Source organism: Leucoraja erinacea, chromosome 32 (genome assembly GCF_028641065.1).
Source record: "Leucoraja erinacea ecotype New England chromosome 32, Leri_hhj_1, whole genome shotgun sequence".
Classification (NCBI taxonomy): Eukaryota; Metazoa; Chordata; class Chondrichthyes; order Rajiformes; family Rajidae; genus Leucoraja; species Leucoraja erinaceus.
The window spans coordinates 3,031,034-3,047,177 of NC_073408.1; the positions used below are offsets into that span (position 1 = coordinate 3,031,034).

Below are 16,144 nucleotides of genomic sequence, written 5' to 3' on the forward strand. Positions count from 1 at the left end.
CTATTTCCTTCGCTCCATAACTGCTGCTGCACCCGCTGAGTTTCTCCAGCACTTTTGTCTACCTTCGATTTTCCAGCATCTGCAGTTTCTTCTTAAACTCTTAAACTGAGTTACTCCAGCTTTTTGTGTCTTTCTGAAGAGGTGACGTGTCTGACAATTCCCTTCCTCCTGTAGAGGGGTCTCAACCCGAAATGTCACCCATTCTTTCTCTCCAGAGATGCTGCCTGTTCCTGCTGAGTTGCTCCAGCATTGTGTGTCTATCTTCGGTTTAAACCAGCATCTGCAGTTCCTTCCTACACAGTACATCAAAGGATATTCATACCTATTGTTCTTGAAGACACAAGGTTCTGCAGATGCTGGTTTACAAAAAAAAAGATCCAAAGTAATGGAGTAATTCAGCGGATCAGGCAGCATCTTAGGAGGACATGAATAGGTGATGCTACGGGCCGGGATTGATCCTGACAACGAGTGCTGTCTGTACGGAGTTTGCACGTTCTCCCTGTGGCCTGCGTGGATTTTCTCCAGGATCTCCGGCTTCCTCCCACACCCCAAAGACGTACGGGTTTGTGGGTTAATTGGCTTGGCAAAATTGTAATTTGCCCCCAACGTGCATGATAGTTTTGGTACTCGCTGGTCAGCACGGACTTGGTGGGCCGAAAGGCCGGTTTCCGCGCTGTGTCACTAAACTGGAGTAAAGAATGATGAGTCTTGGGAGGATATTTTTGAAAGCTTGGCGTTTGACTGAGATTTCTCATCAGCACACCTAGTGTGGAGTTCCATGCCCACAGTTGCACCTGTGGCTGTGGTCTGTACGTTGTCACTCGTTTCTTATAGAAACTTACAAAATTCTTAAGGGGTTGGACAGGCTAGATGCAGGAAGATTGTTCCCGATGTTAGGGAAGTCCAGGACAAGGGGTCACAGCTTAAGGATAAAGGGGAAATCCTTTAAAACCAAGATGAGAAGAACTTTTTTCACACAGAGTGGTGAATCTGTGGAACTCTCTGCCACAGAGGGTAGTTGAGGCCACTTCATTGGCTATATTTAAGAGGGAGTTAGATGTGGCCCTTGTGGCTAAGGGGATCAGGGGGTATGGAGAGAATAGCTACGGGATACTGAGTTGGATGATCAGCCATGATCATATTGAATGGCGGTGCAGGCTCGAAGGGCCGATGGCCTACTCCTCTAATTTCTATGTTAGCCACAAGCTCGGAAGGACAGTTGACTTCTGTTAATTGGCAGTTCAGTCCTTTAGCTTCCCTGGCAATAGCTATTATTGACTGTGTGTGTGTGTGTGTGTGAGCCCTCTCTCTTCTGCCTTGCTGTATTGTTGCACAAACTCCCTGGGGTACCGGAGGTGTGTCTGAGAACAGTGTCTGCAGGCGAGGATTACAGCACAGAGCTGACAGCAGCACAATGCCAGAGACATTAAGCAGCCAACTTGGACAAATGTGCAGAGAGTGGGAGGCATTAGCAGCTGGGAGCGCCACATGCTCCCTCACCACTGTTTATCTCAAAGGGCTCTTCAGAAACCCTCTCCCTGCTGCCGTCCTAATGGATGCTAAACCGCCATCTGACCTGTTGGAACAGGGGTGAAAAATCCTGAAGGGGACGGTGGGGGCCCAGTCACGTCCCCCCCCCCCACCATGTTTTAAGAGGTGGGGGACAATCTCTCTTATAAACAGACTCACCACTCTCTGTGAGAAAAAGTGTTTCCTCGTCTCCGTTCTAAATGGCTTACTCCTTATTCTTAAACTGTGTGGCCCCTGGTTCTGGACTCCCCCACCATGGGGAACATGTTTCCTGCCTCTAGCGTGTCCAAACCCTTAACAATCTTATATGTTTCAATGAGATGCCCTCTCATCCTGCTAAACTCCAGAGTGTACAAATGGGAAATGAGGCGTGGGTGGTGGTGGTAGAAGAGGTGGGGCGGGGAGGTGGGGGGGTCGGGGAGAGAGAGAGAGAGGAGAAAGCGTATTTCAGGGGGTGGCATGGGTTAGAGAGCAGTGCACCAATTCAACTGGAACCTGGGGCATTGCTTTAACACAAGTACATACTCGGCTGCAGTGGTACCACTGTGCGCAGATATGAGTGACCCACAAACGTCATGCTTGCTCTCTGGCTAAAGACACTAATTGCAGCATCTCTGAAACCCAGTACCGCCTCGAGGATGTATGCTTCAGTGCTTGCGTTTTATCTGAAAACGGCAACTTCACCAGAAAATCGATGGGGTGTATTAGTCCAAAGTCTGAGCGAGAATCTGGACCAATTCTGGAGAGTTGAAATATTGACACTGAATATCGCAAACAGCTAGTCATTCCCAGAGGCATAATTGTAGTTTAGTTTAGTTTATTGTCACGTGTGCTGAGGTACCGTCAAGAGTTTTTTTGAGGGAGAAGTTTCTCTACTTCTCCGATGCTGCACCACCGGGCTGCCCCATTTGATGGGCCGAATGGCCTAATTCTGCACAGACATCTGACCACACGACCAGCAGTCCACAGACACACACAGACACACACAGACACACACACAGACACACACACACACACACACACACACACACAGACACACACACAGACACACACACACACACACACGCAGACACACACACACGCACACACGCACACACACACACACGCAGACACACACACACGCAGACACACACACACGCAGACACACACACACAGACACACACACACACAGACACACACACAGACACAGACACACACACAGACACACACACACACACACACACACAGACACACACACACACAGAGACACACACGCACACACACACAGACACACACACACACAGACACACAGACACACACACACACACACACACACACACACACACACACACAGACACACACACAGACACAGACACAGACACAGACACACACACACACACACACACACACACACACACACACACACACACACACAGACACACACACAGACACACACACACACACACACACAGACACACACACACACACACACACACACACACACACACACACACACACACACACACACACACACAGACACACACAGACACACACACAGACACACACACACACAGACACACACACGCACACACACACACACACACACACCATCTTCTGCAAGGCACTGCTGCTTTGAACGTTCCTTGTGGAAACTTATATTTGAAGATGTGAGTGCCACATCCTCTCAGTAGAGACTATTTTTCTCTGTGTAATAGTTTCAGAATCGCTCTGCTGAAACTGCTGATGAGTAAAAATCGCCCTCTGCCTTCAAGGGCAAAAATGATTCCTGTGCTTATCTGCTTCACATAAACAGCATGAACTGGAATAAGCAGTGTTATCGCTAGTGCGCTGTGGACATTTTATGGGGAGGAGGGAGGAGGGCTCTGTCTCTGTGTATTTTTCAACCTGCTCCACACAGATAATCTCCTTGGTGTTTAGCTATGATATGTTGAAATAACCTGTGCATGACAGCTGAAGATCTACGGTTTAATTTGAGCGATTTACTGCAAAGACCACATACTGTGCAGAATCGGGTGTGTTTAATACTCCTGTACCCAGAACATGGGGACCAATTTGACAAAATGGAGCTGGGAGCTGTTGTTTTTTACAGAGTTGGAATGAGAGCTAAGGCCTTGCGTGGATTAAATTCAGTATTAATGAGGTGGGATGTTGCGTGCAATTGAGATTTAGTTTAATTTAGAGATACAGTGCGGAAACAGGCCCTTCGGCCCACCTAGTCCGTGCCGACCATCGATTCCCGCACACTAACACTATCCTACACACACTAGGGACAATTTTACATTTACACCAAGCCAATTAACCTACAGACCTGCACGTCTTTGGAGTGTGGGAGGAAACCGAGGATCTCTGAGAAAACGCACGCAGGTCACGGGGAGAACGTGCAAACTCTGCTCTGACAGTACCTGTAGTCAGAATTGAATCTGGGGCTGAGGCAGTAGCTCCTCTGCTGCGCCACCGTGCAACTAATATGGAGCTTGAAGAATTGTGTTTTTTTTTCTTTTTGTCAGATTGGAATGAGAGCCAAGTCCTTGCGTGGATTAATTTCAACCCTAATGAAGTGGGATGTTGAGTGGCAATTGAGATGTTTTACTCTTTGGTGCTGCTGTGGGGATGTTTGTGTGGTGGACTACTGTGTTCTGTGTTTTGAGTTTTTTTTTATTTTATTTTTTTTGTATGACTAAGGGAAAAATAATTTTGTTGAGTCTCCCTCCTTCTCCCTGTCTCCCTCCTTCTCCCTCTCTCCACCCCTCCCTATCTTCCTCTCTCTCTCTTGGTCCCTTGAGCAGACCCACTGTTCTGTAAGAACAAGGCCAATCCCAATGTAACTGCAATCCCACTGCCCACTGCCAACCTTTCACCACTAGGCTTATCCAGATTTCTACCACTGCCTGAAAAACAATCAAAGGCTCAACTTGCACTGAGAAAAATAATTCCAAAGACTCATTGTTATACAAGAATTTTCCCGAACAGTGATCCATAGAGCTGTGGCCATAGCGCTATGTTTAAAGCCCATAACGCTGCAGCCGACAGCTCTTTGTTTAAATTCCCACGCGTTAAACTGACAGTGCTCTGTTTAAACCTTTGAGCGCCAAACCGGCAGTTCTGTGTGTATCGCCTTTCGCGGGCCGGATGCGGAAATTTCCCAATATCTCCCGAAATTATTCAATTTCCCTAAAATTACACAAAGACAACCAGAATTTCGGGTAATTTCGTTCAAAGTGATGGAATGAGCTATCAGGGGAGGTAGTTGAGGCAGGCACTATTGCAATGTTTAAGAAATAATTAGGTACAAGGATAGGACAGGTTTAGAGGGATATGGGCCAAGCGCAGGCAGGTGGGACTAGTACAGATGGGACAGTTAGGCTGAAGGGCCTGTTTCCATGCTGTAAGGCTCTCTGGCAAATCTTGGGGAGGAAAAAAACTAATCGGAAATTAACTGGAAAACCACAGAGCTGCTTGAATAGATGAACGTTGTCCCGTATGTGTGTGTGTGTTCACGTTGATGTGGGTATTTTGTTCCTACACTTCAAGGCTCATTGATGGGATGAGCCCCATGGGGCGTGTAACAGTTGAGAAAAAAACGTTGAATTTCATAGAGCAAGTCTGGTCTAACGACACGACCTGGATACAGAATGTTTATATCTAGAGTTGGTTGCTCTTCAGTGACTATTCAGTGACTTCTCCAATACAAAGCACAAGTGTGAATAGTGAGAGTGTGTGTGTGAGTACTGCAACGTAATGCAGTGCTGAGCTCTGCTGGTTGGCTGTGAGAGTGTGTGAGAGTGTGCGTGTAGTGCAATGTAATGCAGTGCTGTGCTGTGTGTGTGTTTGTATGTGAGTGTTTGTGAGTGTGTGTGTGTGCTGTAACGTGATGCAGTGCTGAGCTCTGCTGTGTGAGTGTGTGCTGTAACGTAATGCAGTGCTGGGCTCTGCTGTGTGTGTGTGTTTGTATGTGAGTGTGTGTGTGCTGTAACGTAATGCAGTGCTGAGCTCTGCTGTGTGTGTGTGTGTGAGTGTGTGTGTGCTGTAACGTAATGCAGTGCTGGGCTCTGCTATGTGCTACCTGCGCTGGGTACATATCTACAGTAGGTCAGTGCATCAATAGTTACCCGTCCATGGGAACAGTGAAACTTGGCAGCGTTCGGCGAGTCTGTGGGCGTGGCATTGAGTTGTAATAGTCCATCTGATATATTTTTCCATGAATAAATATTCGGCATTTGGAAACGTTGAGCTGAAAGACTTCAGCAGCGGGTAGTGATGGAGCAAAGACTGGCCGGGCAGTGGGCTTTGCCGGTTGGAACGTGCACAAATGCTCCAGGAACTCATTCTCATCATTAATGATGTCGTTCTCTCGAAACTTGTTCTTATCCACAGGAATGGAAATGAGTTCCCTGGACTGAACACAGTGCTTTATGTAAAGCACCACTTGTATTGTTACTTGAAGAATTTGGCTTGACGGGATCCTTGCTGTGAAATAAATTGTTGCTATTCCCACTCCCTGAGACAGTGCCCTTTCTACAGCCTGCTCTTATCCTGCCTCTTGCACCCCTACCCCTCCTCCTCCCCCTCACGTATCCTCTCACCACATATCTTATATAATGTGGAATTCTGTAATGAATGTAGAATGTTTATTTATTCTTCAGCGCTTAATGTAATAGGCAGTACTCTCAAATTAAAGTAGATGGTATCAGATCGGACTGAGTGTCTTCCGCCTCCTGTGACATAAGTGCAGTACAGATGACAACACAGCTATGGTCTTAGAGTCAGTCGCACAGAGTTTCCCAACTTGTCCACACCGGCCAACATTGTCCCCATCTACACTAGTCCCACCTGCCTGTGTTTGACCCATATCCCTCCAAACCTTTCCTATCCATGTTCCTGTTTAACTGTTTCTTTACTGCTGTGATAGTCCCAGCCTCAACTACCTCCTCTGGCAGCTCATTCAATACACCCACCACCCTTTGTGATGAAAAAGCTATCCATCAGACTCTGTGGAGTCGGAAGGAACTGCGGATGAGACACAGGGGTTTCTATTGAAGCAAATGGGGACAGGACACAAAGTATGCACTCCAAGCGGGATTTGAACCGGCTACCTTCCGGTCGCCAGCCGAACTCTTAGCCCATTGTGCTATCTGTCGTCGCTGGTTTCGTCGGATGCTGGTTTCTATCGAAGATGGACACAAAGTGCTGGAGTATCACAGCGGGTCCATATTCTCCACAGATGCCGCTTGACCCACCGAGTTACTCCAGCATCTGCTTTGTGTCCATCTTGGGTAACACGGGTGTTCTTGGGTTGAAGCTCTCTGCCTGTAGAGATGCTGCATCAAGCAGCATTGTCTGTGCCTGTATGTGCCATCAAGGGACCAATGGCCCCTTTCCGAGGCTGCCAAGTATTTTGGGACCAATGCTTTGTGTGTGCGTTAAGGGCCTGTCCCACTTACGCGGTTTTTTTTTCGGCGACTTGCCGGCACCCGTCATAGTCGCGGCAGGTGGCCGAAAATTTTCAACATGTTGAAAATCCAGCGGCAACCAGAAAAAGGTACGACTCTTTTGGGTGACTACTCACGACATACAAGCTTCACCCCGCGGACCATGACGGGTGCCGGCCAGTCGCTGAATAAACTCCCGTAAGTGGGACGAGCCCTTTAGTCATATGAAGAACCGTGCACATAGCTGTTAGCTGGGCTTGTACACTGTGGAATTTAGAAGGATGAGTGGGAATCTTATTGAAACATTTAAGATTATTAAGGGTTTGGACCGGCTAGAGGCAGGAAACATGTTCCTGATCTTGGGGGAGTCCAGATCCAGGGGCCACAGTTTAAGAATAAGGGGTCAGCCGTAGAACGGAGACGAGGAAAAACTTTTTCACAAAGGGTTGTGAATCTGTGGAATTCTCTGCCTCGGAGGCAGTGGAGGCCAATTCTCTGGATGCTTTCAAGAGAGAGCTTGATAGGGCTCTTATAGAAAGCGGAGTCAGGGGATATGAGGAGAAGGCAGGAACGGGGGGGTACTGATTGTGGATGATCAGCCGTGATCACATTGAATGGCGGTGCTGGCTCAAAGGGCCGAATGGCCTACTCCTGCACCTGTTGTCTATTGAATGGCGGTGCTGGCTCAAAGGGCCGAATGGCCTACTCCTGCACCTGTTGTCTATTATTCCGACTGACTTCTAACGAGGGTGCTGTTGTTTTAGTTTTCCAGGCACAGACGGTGACGGTGGACGAGAGTTTGTCGGCGTTTATCGGCACCAGCGTGGTCTTGCGATGCACCTTCGTCAACAACGATCCCACCATCAAAATCACGCAGGTGACATGGCAGAAGGCGACCAACGGATCGAAACAGAACATCGCCATCTACCACCCCACGATGGGCGAGTCGGTCCTGCCTCCGTACAAGCACCGAGTCTCCTTCAGAAACCCCTCTCTCAGCGATGCTACCATTGAGATGTCCAGGCTGGAGCTCATGGACGAGGGAGTGTACATCTGTGAGTTTGCCACCTTCCCAACCGGAAACCGAGAGAGCCAGGTCAACCTCACTGTCTTCGGTAAGTGCCGTGTCCATTGGACAAACTTCACCTTACAGTAGAACCACAACACCATAGAACTGTATTTGCATGCAGGGAAGGAACTGCAGGTGCTGGCTTAAATCGAATATAGACACAAAATGCTGGAGTAACTCAGCGGGACAGGCTGCATCTCTGGAGAGAAAGGAATGGGTGACGTTTCGGGTCAAGACCCTTCTTGGTCTGTCTTAAGTGAATAGAACAACTCTGCTGTTGAGGAGGGGGGGTGAGCAAGAGTGATGTGGAGGGGGAAAGGAGATGTGTAGCAATGAACTGCAGACGCTGGTTTAAACCAAAGATAGACACAAAAAGCTGGAGTAACTCAGCGGGACAGGCAGCATCTCTGGAGGGAATGAATGGGTGACGTTTCGGGTCGAGACCCTTCATCAGACTGAAGACTAAAGTAGAACTTTATATATCCCAGGCGGGAAGTTGATCTTTAATGAGTTTTCTCCGGTTTCCTCCCACACTCCAAAGGTGTACAGATTTGTAGGGTACAATTGTACATTGTCCCCAGTGTGTGTAGGATAGTGTTAATGTGCGGGGATCGCTGGTCGGCACGGGCTCGGTGGACTGAAGGGCCTGTTTCTGTGCTGTATCTCTAAACCAATACTTATCTTGCCTCAGCTTGTAAATAGGAATGTTTTTACAGTGATTCTCTTGTTAGACAACCAGACTGGTCAGTTGATGATTCATCTCACCCTGGTAATTTGAGAATTATATTTGTTTTTTTTTATACTGCCTGAATCAATAAAGGTGGCCATGAGTCTCGTTGTTGTGACACCCAACTGATTAACAGGAGTCCCTTGATGAAGGAAAAAACAGAACATAGAGCTACGTATACGCAAAATGCTGGCGTAACTCAGCGGGACAGGCAGCATCTTCTGGAGAGAAGGAATGGGCAGCGTTTCGGGTCGAGACCCTTCAGTTACTCCAGCATTTTGTGTCTACCTTCGATTTTAACCAGCATCTGCAGTTCTTTCTTATACATTCTAGAACATAGAGCTAATCAGCATGAGGGTCTCGACCCGAAACGTCGCCCATTCCTTCTCTCCAGAGATGCTGCCTGTCCCGCTGAGTTACTCCAGCACTTTGTGTCTATCTTCACAGGAAATTACCCATTAGGCCCCACAATATCTGTGCCGAACATTCAGATTCAGATTCAGATTCAGATTCAATTTTAATTGTCATTGTCAGTGTACAGTACAGAGACAACAAAATGCATTTAGCATCTCCCTGGAAGAGCGACATAGCAAACGATTTGAAATAAATAATATTGTGTCCGGGGGGGGGGGGGGGGGGGGGGGTGATTGGCAGTCACCGAGGTACGTTGTTGAGTAGAGTGACAGCCGCCGGAAAGAAGCTGTTCCTCGACCTACTGGTTCGGCAACGGAGAGACCTGTAGCGCCTCCCGGATGGTAGGAGGGTAAACAGTCCATGGTTGGGGTGAGAGCAGTCCTTGGCGATGCTGAGCGCCCTCCGCAGACAGCGCTTGCTTTGGACAGACTCAATGGAGGGGAGCGAGGAACCGGTGATGCGTTGGGCAATTTTCACCACCCTCTGCAATGCCTTCCGGTCGGAGACAGAGCAGTTGCCATACCATACTGTGATGCAGTTGGTAAGGATGCTCTCGATGGTGCAGCGGTAGAAGTTCACCAGGATCTGAGGAGACAGATGGACCTTCTTCAGTCTCCTCAGGAAGAAGAGACGCTGATGAACCTTCTTGATCAGAGTAGAGGTATTGTGGGTCCAAGAGAGGTCCTCGGAGATGTTGACTCCCAGGAACCTGAACCTGAACATGATGCCAAGTTAGACTGCACGTGATCCATGTTCCTCCATTCCATGTAGATCCATCTGCCTAAAGCCCCTGTCCCACTTAGACCTAAACAGCAACCTCTAATCACCTTGCCCGCCACCCAAGGTTTCCATGTGGTCACCGGAGGTTTTGGTCACTCTCCCTAATGGTCTAAAGTGGTTTCCGCGTGGTCGAGGCTTCATCTAGGTTGCTGCTATTTTTTCATCATGATTAAAACCGGCCTCGACTAATAATAGGTTGCAGTTTTAAAAATCGATAATATAGTCACATGTCTAGTCAAAGTCGGTTTTCTTCATAGTCGAGGAAGGTTTTCAACATATGCGTGGGAGGTGGTAGGAGGTTGCAGGTGGTGGGCAAGGTCACCAGAGGTTGCTGTTTAGGTCTCCTAAGTGGGAAAGGGGCTTAAAACTAAAATGCCCCTTAAACACCACTAACATATCTGCCTCCATCTGCACCATTGGCAGTGTGTGCTGGGCACTCACCTCCCTCCGTGTGAAAAAACAAAAGCTTACTTTCACATTTCCTTTAAACATCTGTCAATTTGTTTTTGCCTATTTGGGCCTGCATGTGACTCGAATCCCACTCCAGTTGACTCAGGGCAGTGTTGCTTGATTCTGGATTCTAACTCTTCACTGAGAGACAATAGGTGCAGGAGTAGGCCATTGGGCCCTTCGAGCCAGCACCGCCATTCAATGTAATCATGGCTAATCATCCACAATCACTCACCATATCCCCTGACTCCGCTATCTTTAAGAGCTCTATCTAACTCTGTCTTGAAAGCATCCTGAGAGTTGGCCTCCACTGCCTTCTGAGGCAGAGAATTCCACAGATTCACAACCCTCTGTGTGGCAGCCTTTACCACAGGTTCAATGGAAATGTGTTTTCTGCCATTTTGTTCTTCCTTTATCCACGGCATGTTGGCACAGCGGTAGAGTTGCTACAAAGACCAGCAGGTTTGTAGGTTAATTGGCTTGGTGAATTGTAAATTGTCCCGAGTGCGTGTCAGATAATCTTGTTGTGCGGGGATTGCTGGTCGAAGCGGACTCGGTGGGCCAGAGGGCCCGTTTCTGCGCGGTATCTCGAAACTAAACTAATCTAAATTTACAATAAACACTGTGATTTATTACTAAATCGTTTGTGTGTCAGAGTTGAACTCGCACAGAGCACGTGTGTGCATGCACGCACATACGTGCAAATGAATGAGCGCGATGCCACAAGGGGATCTATTGATCCATGCTGTCTACAGCTTCTCAATATCACTGAATATAATTACTTTAGTAAGCTTGAAGTCATGATGAGATGTGGAAATGATGCCATTAGGAGCTTGCTCCAGTAATTAGCTGAGGTGGAGACCTGTACGTGATTCAGTAACGTGGAATAATAAATATAAGGCTCGATCGAATGTTTGGGGAGGAAAACGCAGAATATTTGATTATTGGCCCTTGCAAAAAAAAAAAGGCAGTGGTTCTTCCAACACCATGTCTCCCAATATTGCAATAACTTAGGAAGGACACACACACATAAACCAAGAACTGCAGATGCTGGTTTACGAAAGACACAAAGTGGTGGAGTAACTCAGTTGGTCAGGCAGCATCTCTGGAGAACATGGATAGGTGATGTCTAGGATCAAGACCCTTCCTCAGACCTGGACTGAAACAGACAGACCTGGTGTACAGAAAGGAACTGCAGATGTTGGTATCTACCGAAGATGGACACAAAGTGCTGGAGTAACTCAGCCGGTCAGGCAGCATCTGTGGAGAAAAAGGATGGGTGATGCTTCGGGTTGGGACTCTTCCTGGTGTATGCTGATAATTGTTACGACTGGTGAACACTCAATGCTTGCAGCTAATCCGTTTGGGAATCCGTTTACAAATGGGTGCTGCTGAAGTCAAGCGAAGCAATGATGATGCGTCTTCATATTTGAAGGAGGAGAACTCTAATGGAAGCTGCCGGTAGTGGCACGATAATCACCAAACTGTACTGGACAACTATAATTTCACCAGCATGTACAATTATCCTTCAGCTGGCCCTGTCAGACAATGGAAATGTTGCAAATATTGAGAATCCTCAATGTCCTACCTTGATTACCGGCACCATCATCACCTTTGCGATCGAGGATGACTTCTGCGAGGGCGGTCATGGTGGCACAGCGGTAGAGTTGCTGCCTTACAGCGCCGGAGACCCGACCTGCGCGGTTTTCTCCCCGATCTTCAGTGTCCTCCAACACATCCTCCCAAAGACGTGCAGGTTTACAGGTTCATTGTCGTGGTAAATGTAAACATTGTCCCGAGTGTGTTAATGTGCGGGAAACTAAGCTAAACTACCCTGAGCTCAACTAGTGCATCAGAACTCAAAAGCAACGTAGGAGCCACACAGACTTCCACAGATTGCTGGCGCAGGAGATTCTTGAAGAGGAAATATGTGAGTGAGTCCACTCCATCCACCAGTTATAAGCCCATGAGACACAGCAGCAGAATTAGGCCACCATTCAGTCATCATGGGAACAAGCCACTCAACGACTAATTAAACATATAAGATTGTTAAGGGCTTGGACACGCTAGAGGCAAGAGACATGTTCCCGATGTTGGGGGAGTCCAGAACCAGGGGCCACAGTTTAAGAATAAGGATTAAGCCATTTAGAACGGAGACGAGGAAACACTTTTTCTCACAGAGTGGCGAGTCTGTGGAATTCTCTGCTTCGGAGGGCGGCGGAGGCAGGTTCTCTGGATGTTTTTAAGAGAGAGCTAGATAGGGCTCTTAAAGATAGCAGAGTCAGGGGATATGGGGAGAAGGCAGGAACGGGGTACTGAATGGGGATGATCAGCCATGATCACATTGAATGGCGGTGCTGGCTCGAAGGGCTGAATGGCCTCTACTCCTGCACCTATTGTCTATTGTCTACAACACATCCTCTGCCTCTTATTTGTTTCCCCATTTTATCAACATACAAGAGGTTCAGGTTCATTGCTGCACTCTGCGTGAACGAGGAGATCACATGACCACCATCTCTTACTGGTGGCTGACCCAAATGTGAAGAAGGGTCTCGACCTACAACGTCGCCCTTTCCTTCTCTCCAGAGATGCTGCCTGTCCCACTGAGTTACTCCAGCATTTTGTGTCTCCCTTTCAAACCACCGTCTGCAGTTCCTTCCTGCAACAAAAATGCACGGCCACATTAGGATTCGCAATTAACCAGGCGATGGTGAAGGATTCCTTCGGAAGGGATGTGTTTTCACGAGTTTTTTACGTGAGTTGGCTGGGAATGGCCCTGGTCTAAACAAACGCTCCGCATTTGTATTCTGGATTGAGCCTGGATCATTGACCAGTGAGTAGCTTCATGTGCACTGTGTGTGAAGCACATTCACATTCATCGGGTATCTCTGCTGCCGAACATTATGCAGCTCAGGATTCTATCCCTTTCTTCCTCGGACTGGACTCGATGGAGACGGCTGCAGGGCACACAAATGCTTATTTTCATTTGGTTTTCTCGATGGATGGTTGGATCGGTCTCTGCGCCGTCTTGACCTTGTTTCACTCGGCTGCCCGGCGTGAGGGGAAAAAAGCATTTGAGCAACTCTGCTTCGAGGACTGCCACCTCCGATTCCCGGCTCATCCGAAGTCCACACGCACTTCAACACACGCACGGGATCCAGGCACGAGTTACGATGCTTGAGTTTGTATTCACATGTTCATACGTTCAGAAGTTATAGGCCATTCAGCCCATCAAGTCTACTCTGCCATTCAATCATAGCTGGACTTTATCTTGCACTAAACACGATTCCCTTTCTCATGTATCTCTTCCCTGTGGACGACTCGATTGTGATCATGTATTGTCTTTCCGCTGACTGGTTTGCAGGCAACAAAGCTTTTCAATGTAAACTAAACTGAAACTTCTCCCCATAACCCCTGGCACCCGTTCTAATCAAGGATCTAATCAAACTCAGCCTTAATAATATCCATTGACTTAGCTGCCCCAGCTGTCTGTGGCAATGAATTCCACAGATTCACCACCCTCAGACTAAAGAAGAGGATGAACTACTATACTTCATCTAGTTAATGTCAGCCATGAAATAGCACCATTGTGCATTTTCGGGTAGTATGTCTGTGCTTAGATCGCCGCATGAGTATTTTTGGTTGGGGAAGAGAGGAGAAATGAAATCTTGCCCTGTACGTCCAGCTGTGGATAGAGTTTGTGGTTCTTTGTGGGCAGATGGTGTGTTTCACCGCCGTGCATTCTGATGTGTTCATCAGTTGCCTATTTAACTGTAGGAGTCGAATGAAAGTCAGCAGCTGCCGGTATCGTGACGTGACTGAGGGCCTCGGCTATTAACCAACGTTTGACATTTAATAAAACAAGGATGCATGGGCTCTCCCGATCGAAACACAGCAGTGTATCATCTCGGCGGTGTGGGTTAGAACAACGCTCCAGTGAGCTGTGGAATTCTCCAGCCCTGACTCCCATTCACTGTCGGTGGGCGAGGACACTATCAGTCTCTCCCTAGCAAACGGGTCGCTGTTAATTGGAGGAACAGCATCTCATATTTTGCTCGGGCAGCTTACTCTCACTTCAAGTAACCCTGACATTCCCCTCTCTCTCTCCTTCCCTCTCCTTCCCTCCCGCACCAGCTTCTCGTTTTCACCCAACAAACAGCTAACAATGGCCTGTTTCCTTTAATAAAGGGGAGGCCATTTAAGACTGAGGATGAGGAAAAAACTTTTTCCACCCAGAGAGTTGTGAATTTGTGGAATTCTCTGCCACAGAGGGCAGTGGAGGCCAAGTCACTGGATGGATTTAAGAGAGAGTTAGATAGAGCTCTAGGGGCTAGTGGAATCAAGGGATATGGGGGGAAGGCAGGCACGGGTTATTGATTGGGGACGATCAGCCATGATCGCAATGAATGGCAGTGCTGGCTCGAAGGGTCGAATGGCCTCCTCCTGCACCTATTTTCTATGTTTCCATCATGTTACTTTTTTACAAATCTTTCTTTCATTGTTCTTTATATCTCTACATCATCGTCGATGTCTCTCGTTTCACTTTAACTGACTAGTGTGAAGAAGGGCCTCGATCCGGGACATCACCCATTCCTTCTCTCCAGAGACGCTGCATGTCCCGCTGAGTTACTCCAGCCCAGTTTTGCGTAATCTGCAAAATGGCTTCATTCTTGACAACCTTTGCCTGTATCCGGCTCGGTTAATGACCATCCTTCACTGTAAATTATTAAAAAGATTATTGACTGGTGTATTTTAGCGTTTATTTATGGTGAGTGTAGCGACACATGTACAGCTTATTCACAACACTGAAGCCGTCTGTATTGTTAATCCCACATTGACGATCGCTTAAGGTTATGTGATCCATTAATTAACCAAATGTCAGGAATAAAAAACATTCAGTTCAACGTGATGTTTTCTGAACCTTTCCCAATCAGTTGCCACTGAAATACAGAGTACAACGCGTTGTGTTTCAGCATAGGACTTGCATGCAAGTACACCGTTCATTTATTCGTTGGGACTCTGTGACCCCTTTCACATTTATTTGTTTAGTTTAGGTTTGGTTTCGTTTAGAGATACGGCGCTGAAACAGGCCCTTCAGCCCTCCGAGTCCGCCCTGACCAGCGATCCCCGGACATTAACACTACCCTACGCACACACCACGGCCAATTTACCTACTACCTACAGGTCTTTGGAGTATGGAAGTCACGAGACATCACGGGAGCGCGGATCAGTATTGCGGTCTCCGTGTCCGCGTGCTATAGAGGTGCCGCCCGTCAGCTGTGCCGCTGGGGCAGGTAGTAGCCAGGGATGGTGATTGACGAGCATGGCACTGTGACTGCAGGGTATAATTCTCCGCGTACAACTCTGTCAGCGTGACAACTTGTTCAATTTAGATATTGGTCCCCAGACATTCATGACAAGGACTTTGCAAGGATGACTAACGATGTTTCATTTATCACCTTTTGTCTCCAAATCTTTGCCTCCTTTCATGCTTTGATTGCAATTGATATATCTTCCCCTCCCCCCCTCCCCCCCGCCTCACTTTCTCTCATCGCTCATTCCTCTCTCTTGCTGCTCCACCTCTCCCTCTCTCCCCTCACTCCACTCCACCCCAATCAGTAAGGCACATTGAAGTCTCTACACAAAGTACAGAAGTGTGAAAACGCACACCTCCAGTTTCAGGGACAGTTTCTTCCCAGCTGTTAGCCGCCGACTGAACCATCCCACCAAAAACTAGAGAACAGT

The 16,144-nt window shown here is 47.8% G+C and overlaps 1 protein-coding gene across 3 annotated transcripts in view; it reads left to right on the plus strand.

The window, feature by feature from the left end:
* nectin1b (nectin cell adhesion molecule 1b) overlaps window positions 1–16,144 on the plus strand; it is a 336,983-nt gene that overhangs the window by 93,776 nt on the left and 227,063 nt on the right. For all 3 annotated transcript variants that reach the window (XM_055660571.1, XM_055660572.1, XM_055660570.1), the window contains exon 2: window positions 7,724–8,074. In XM_055660571.1, the coding sequence (XP_055516546.1) occupies window positions 7,724–8,074 (351 nt within the window). The remainder of the gene's footprint in view (window positions 1–7,723; window positions 8,075–16,144) is intronic.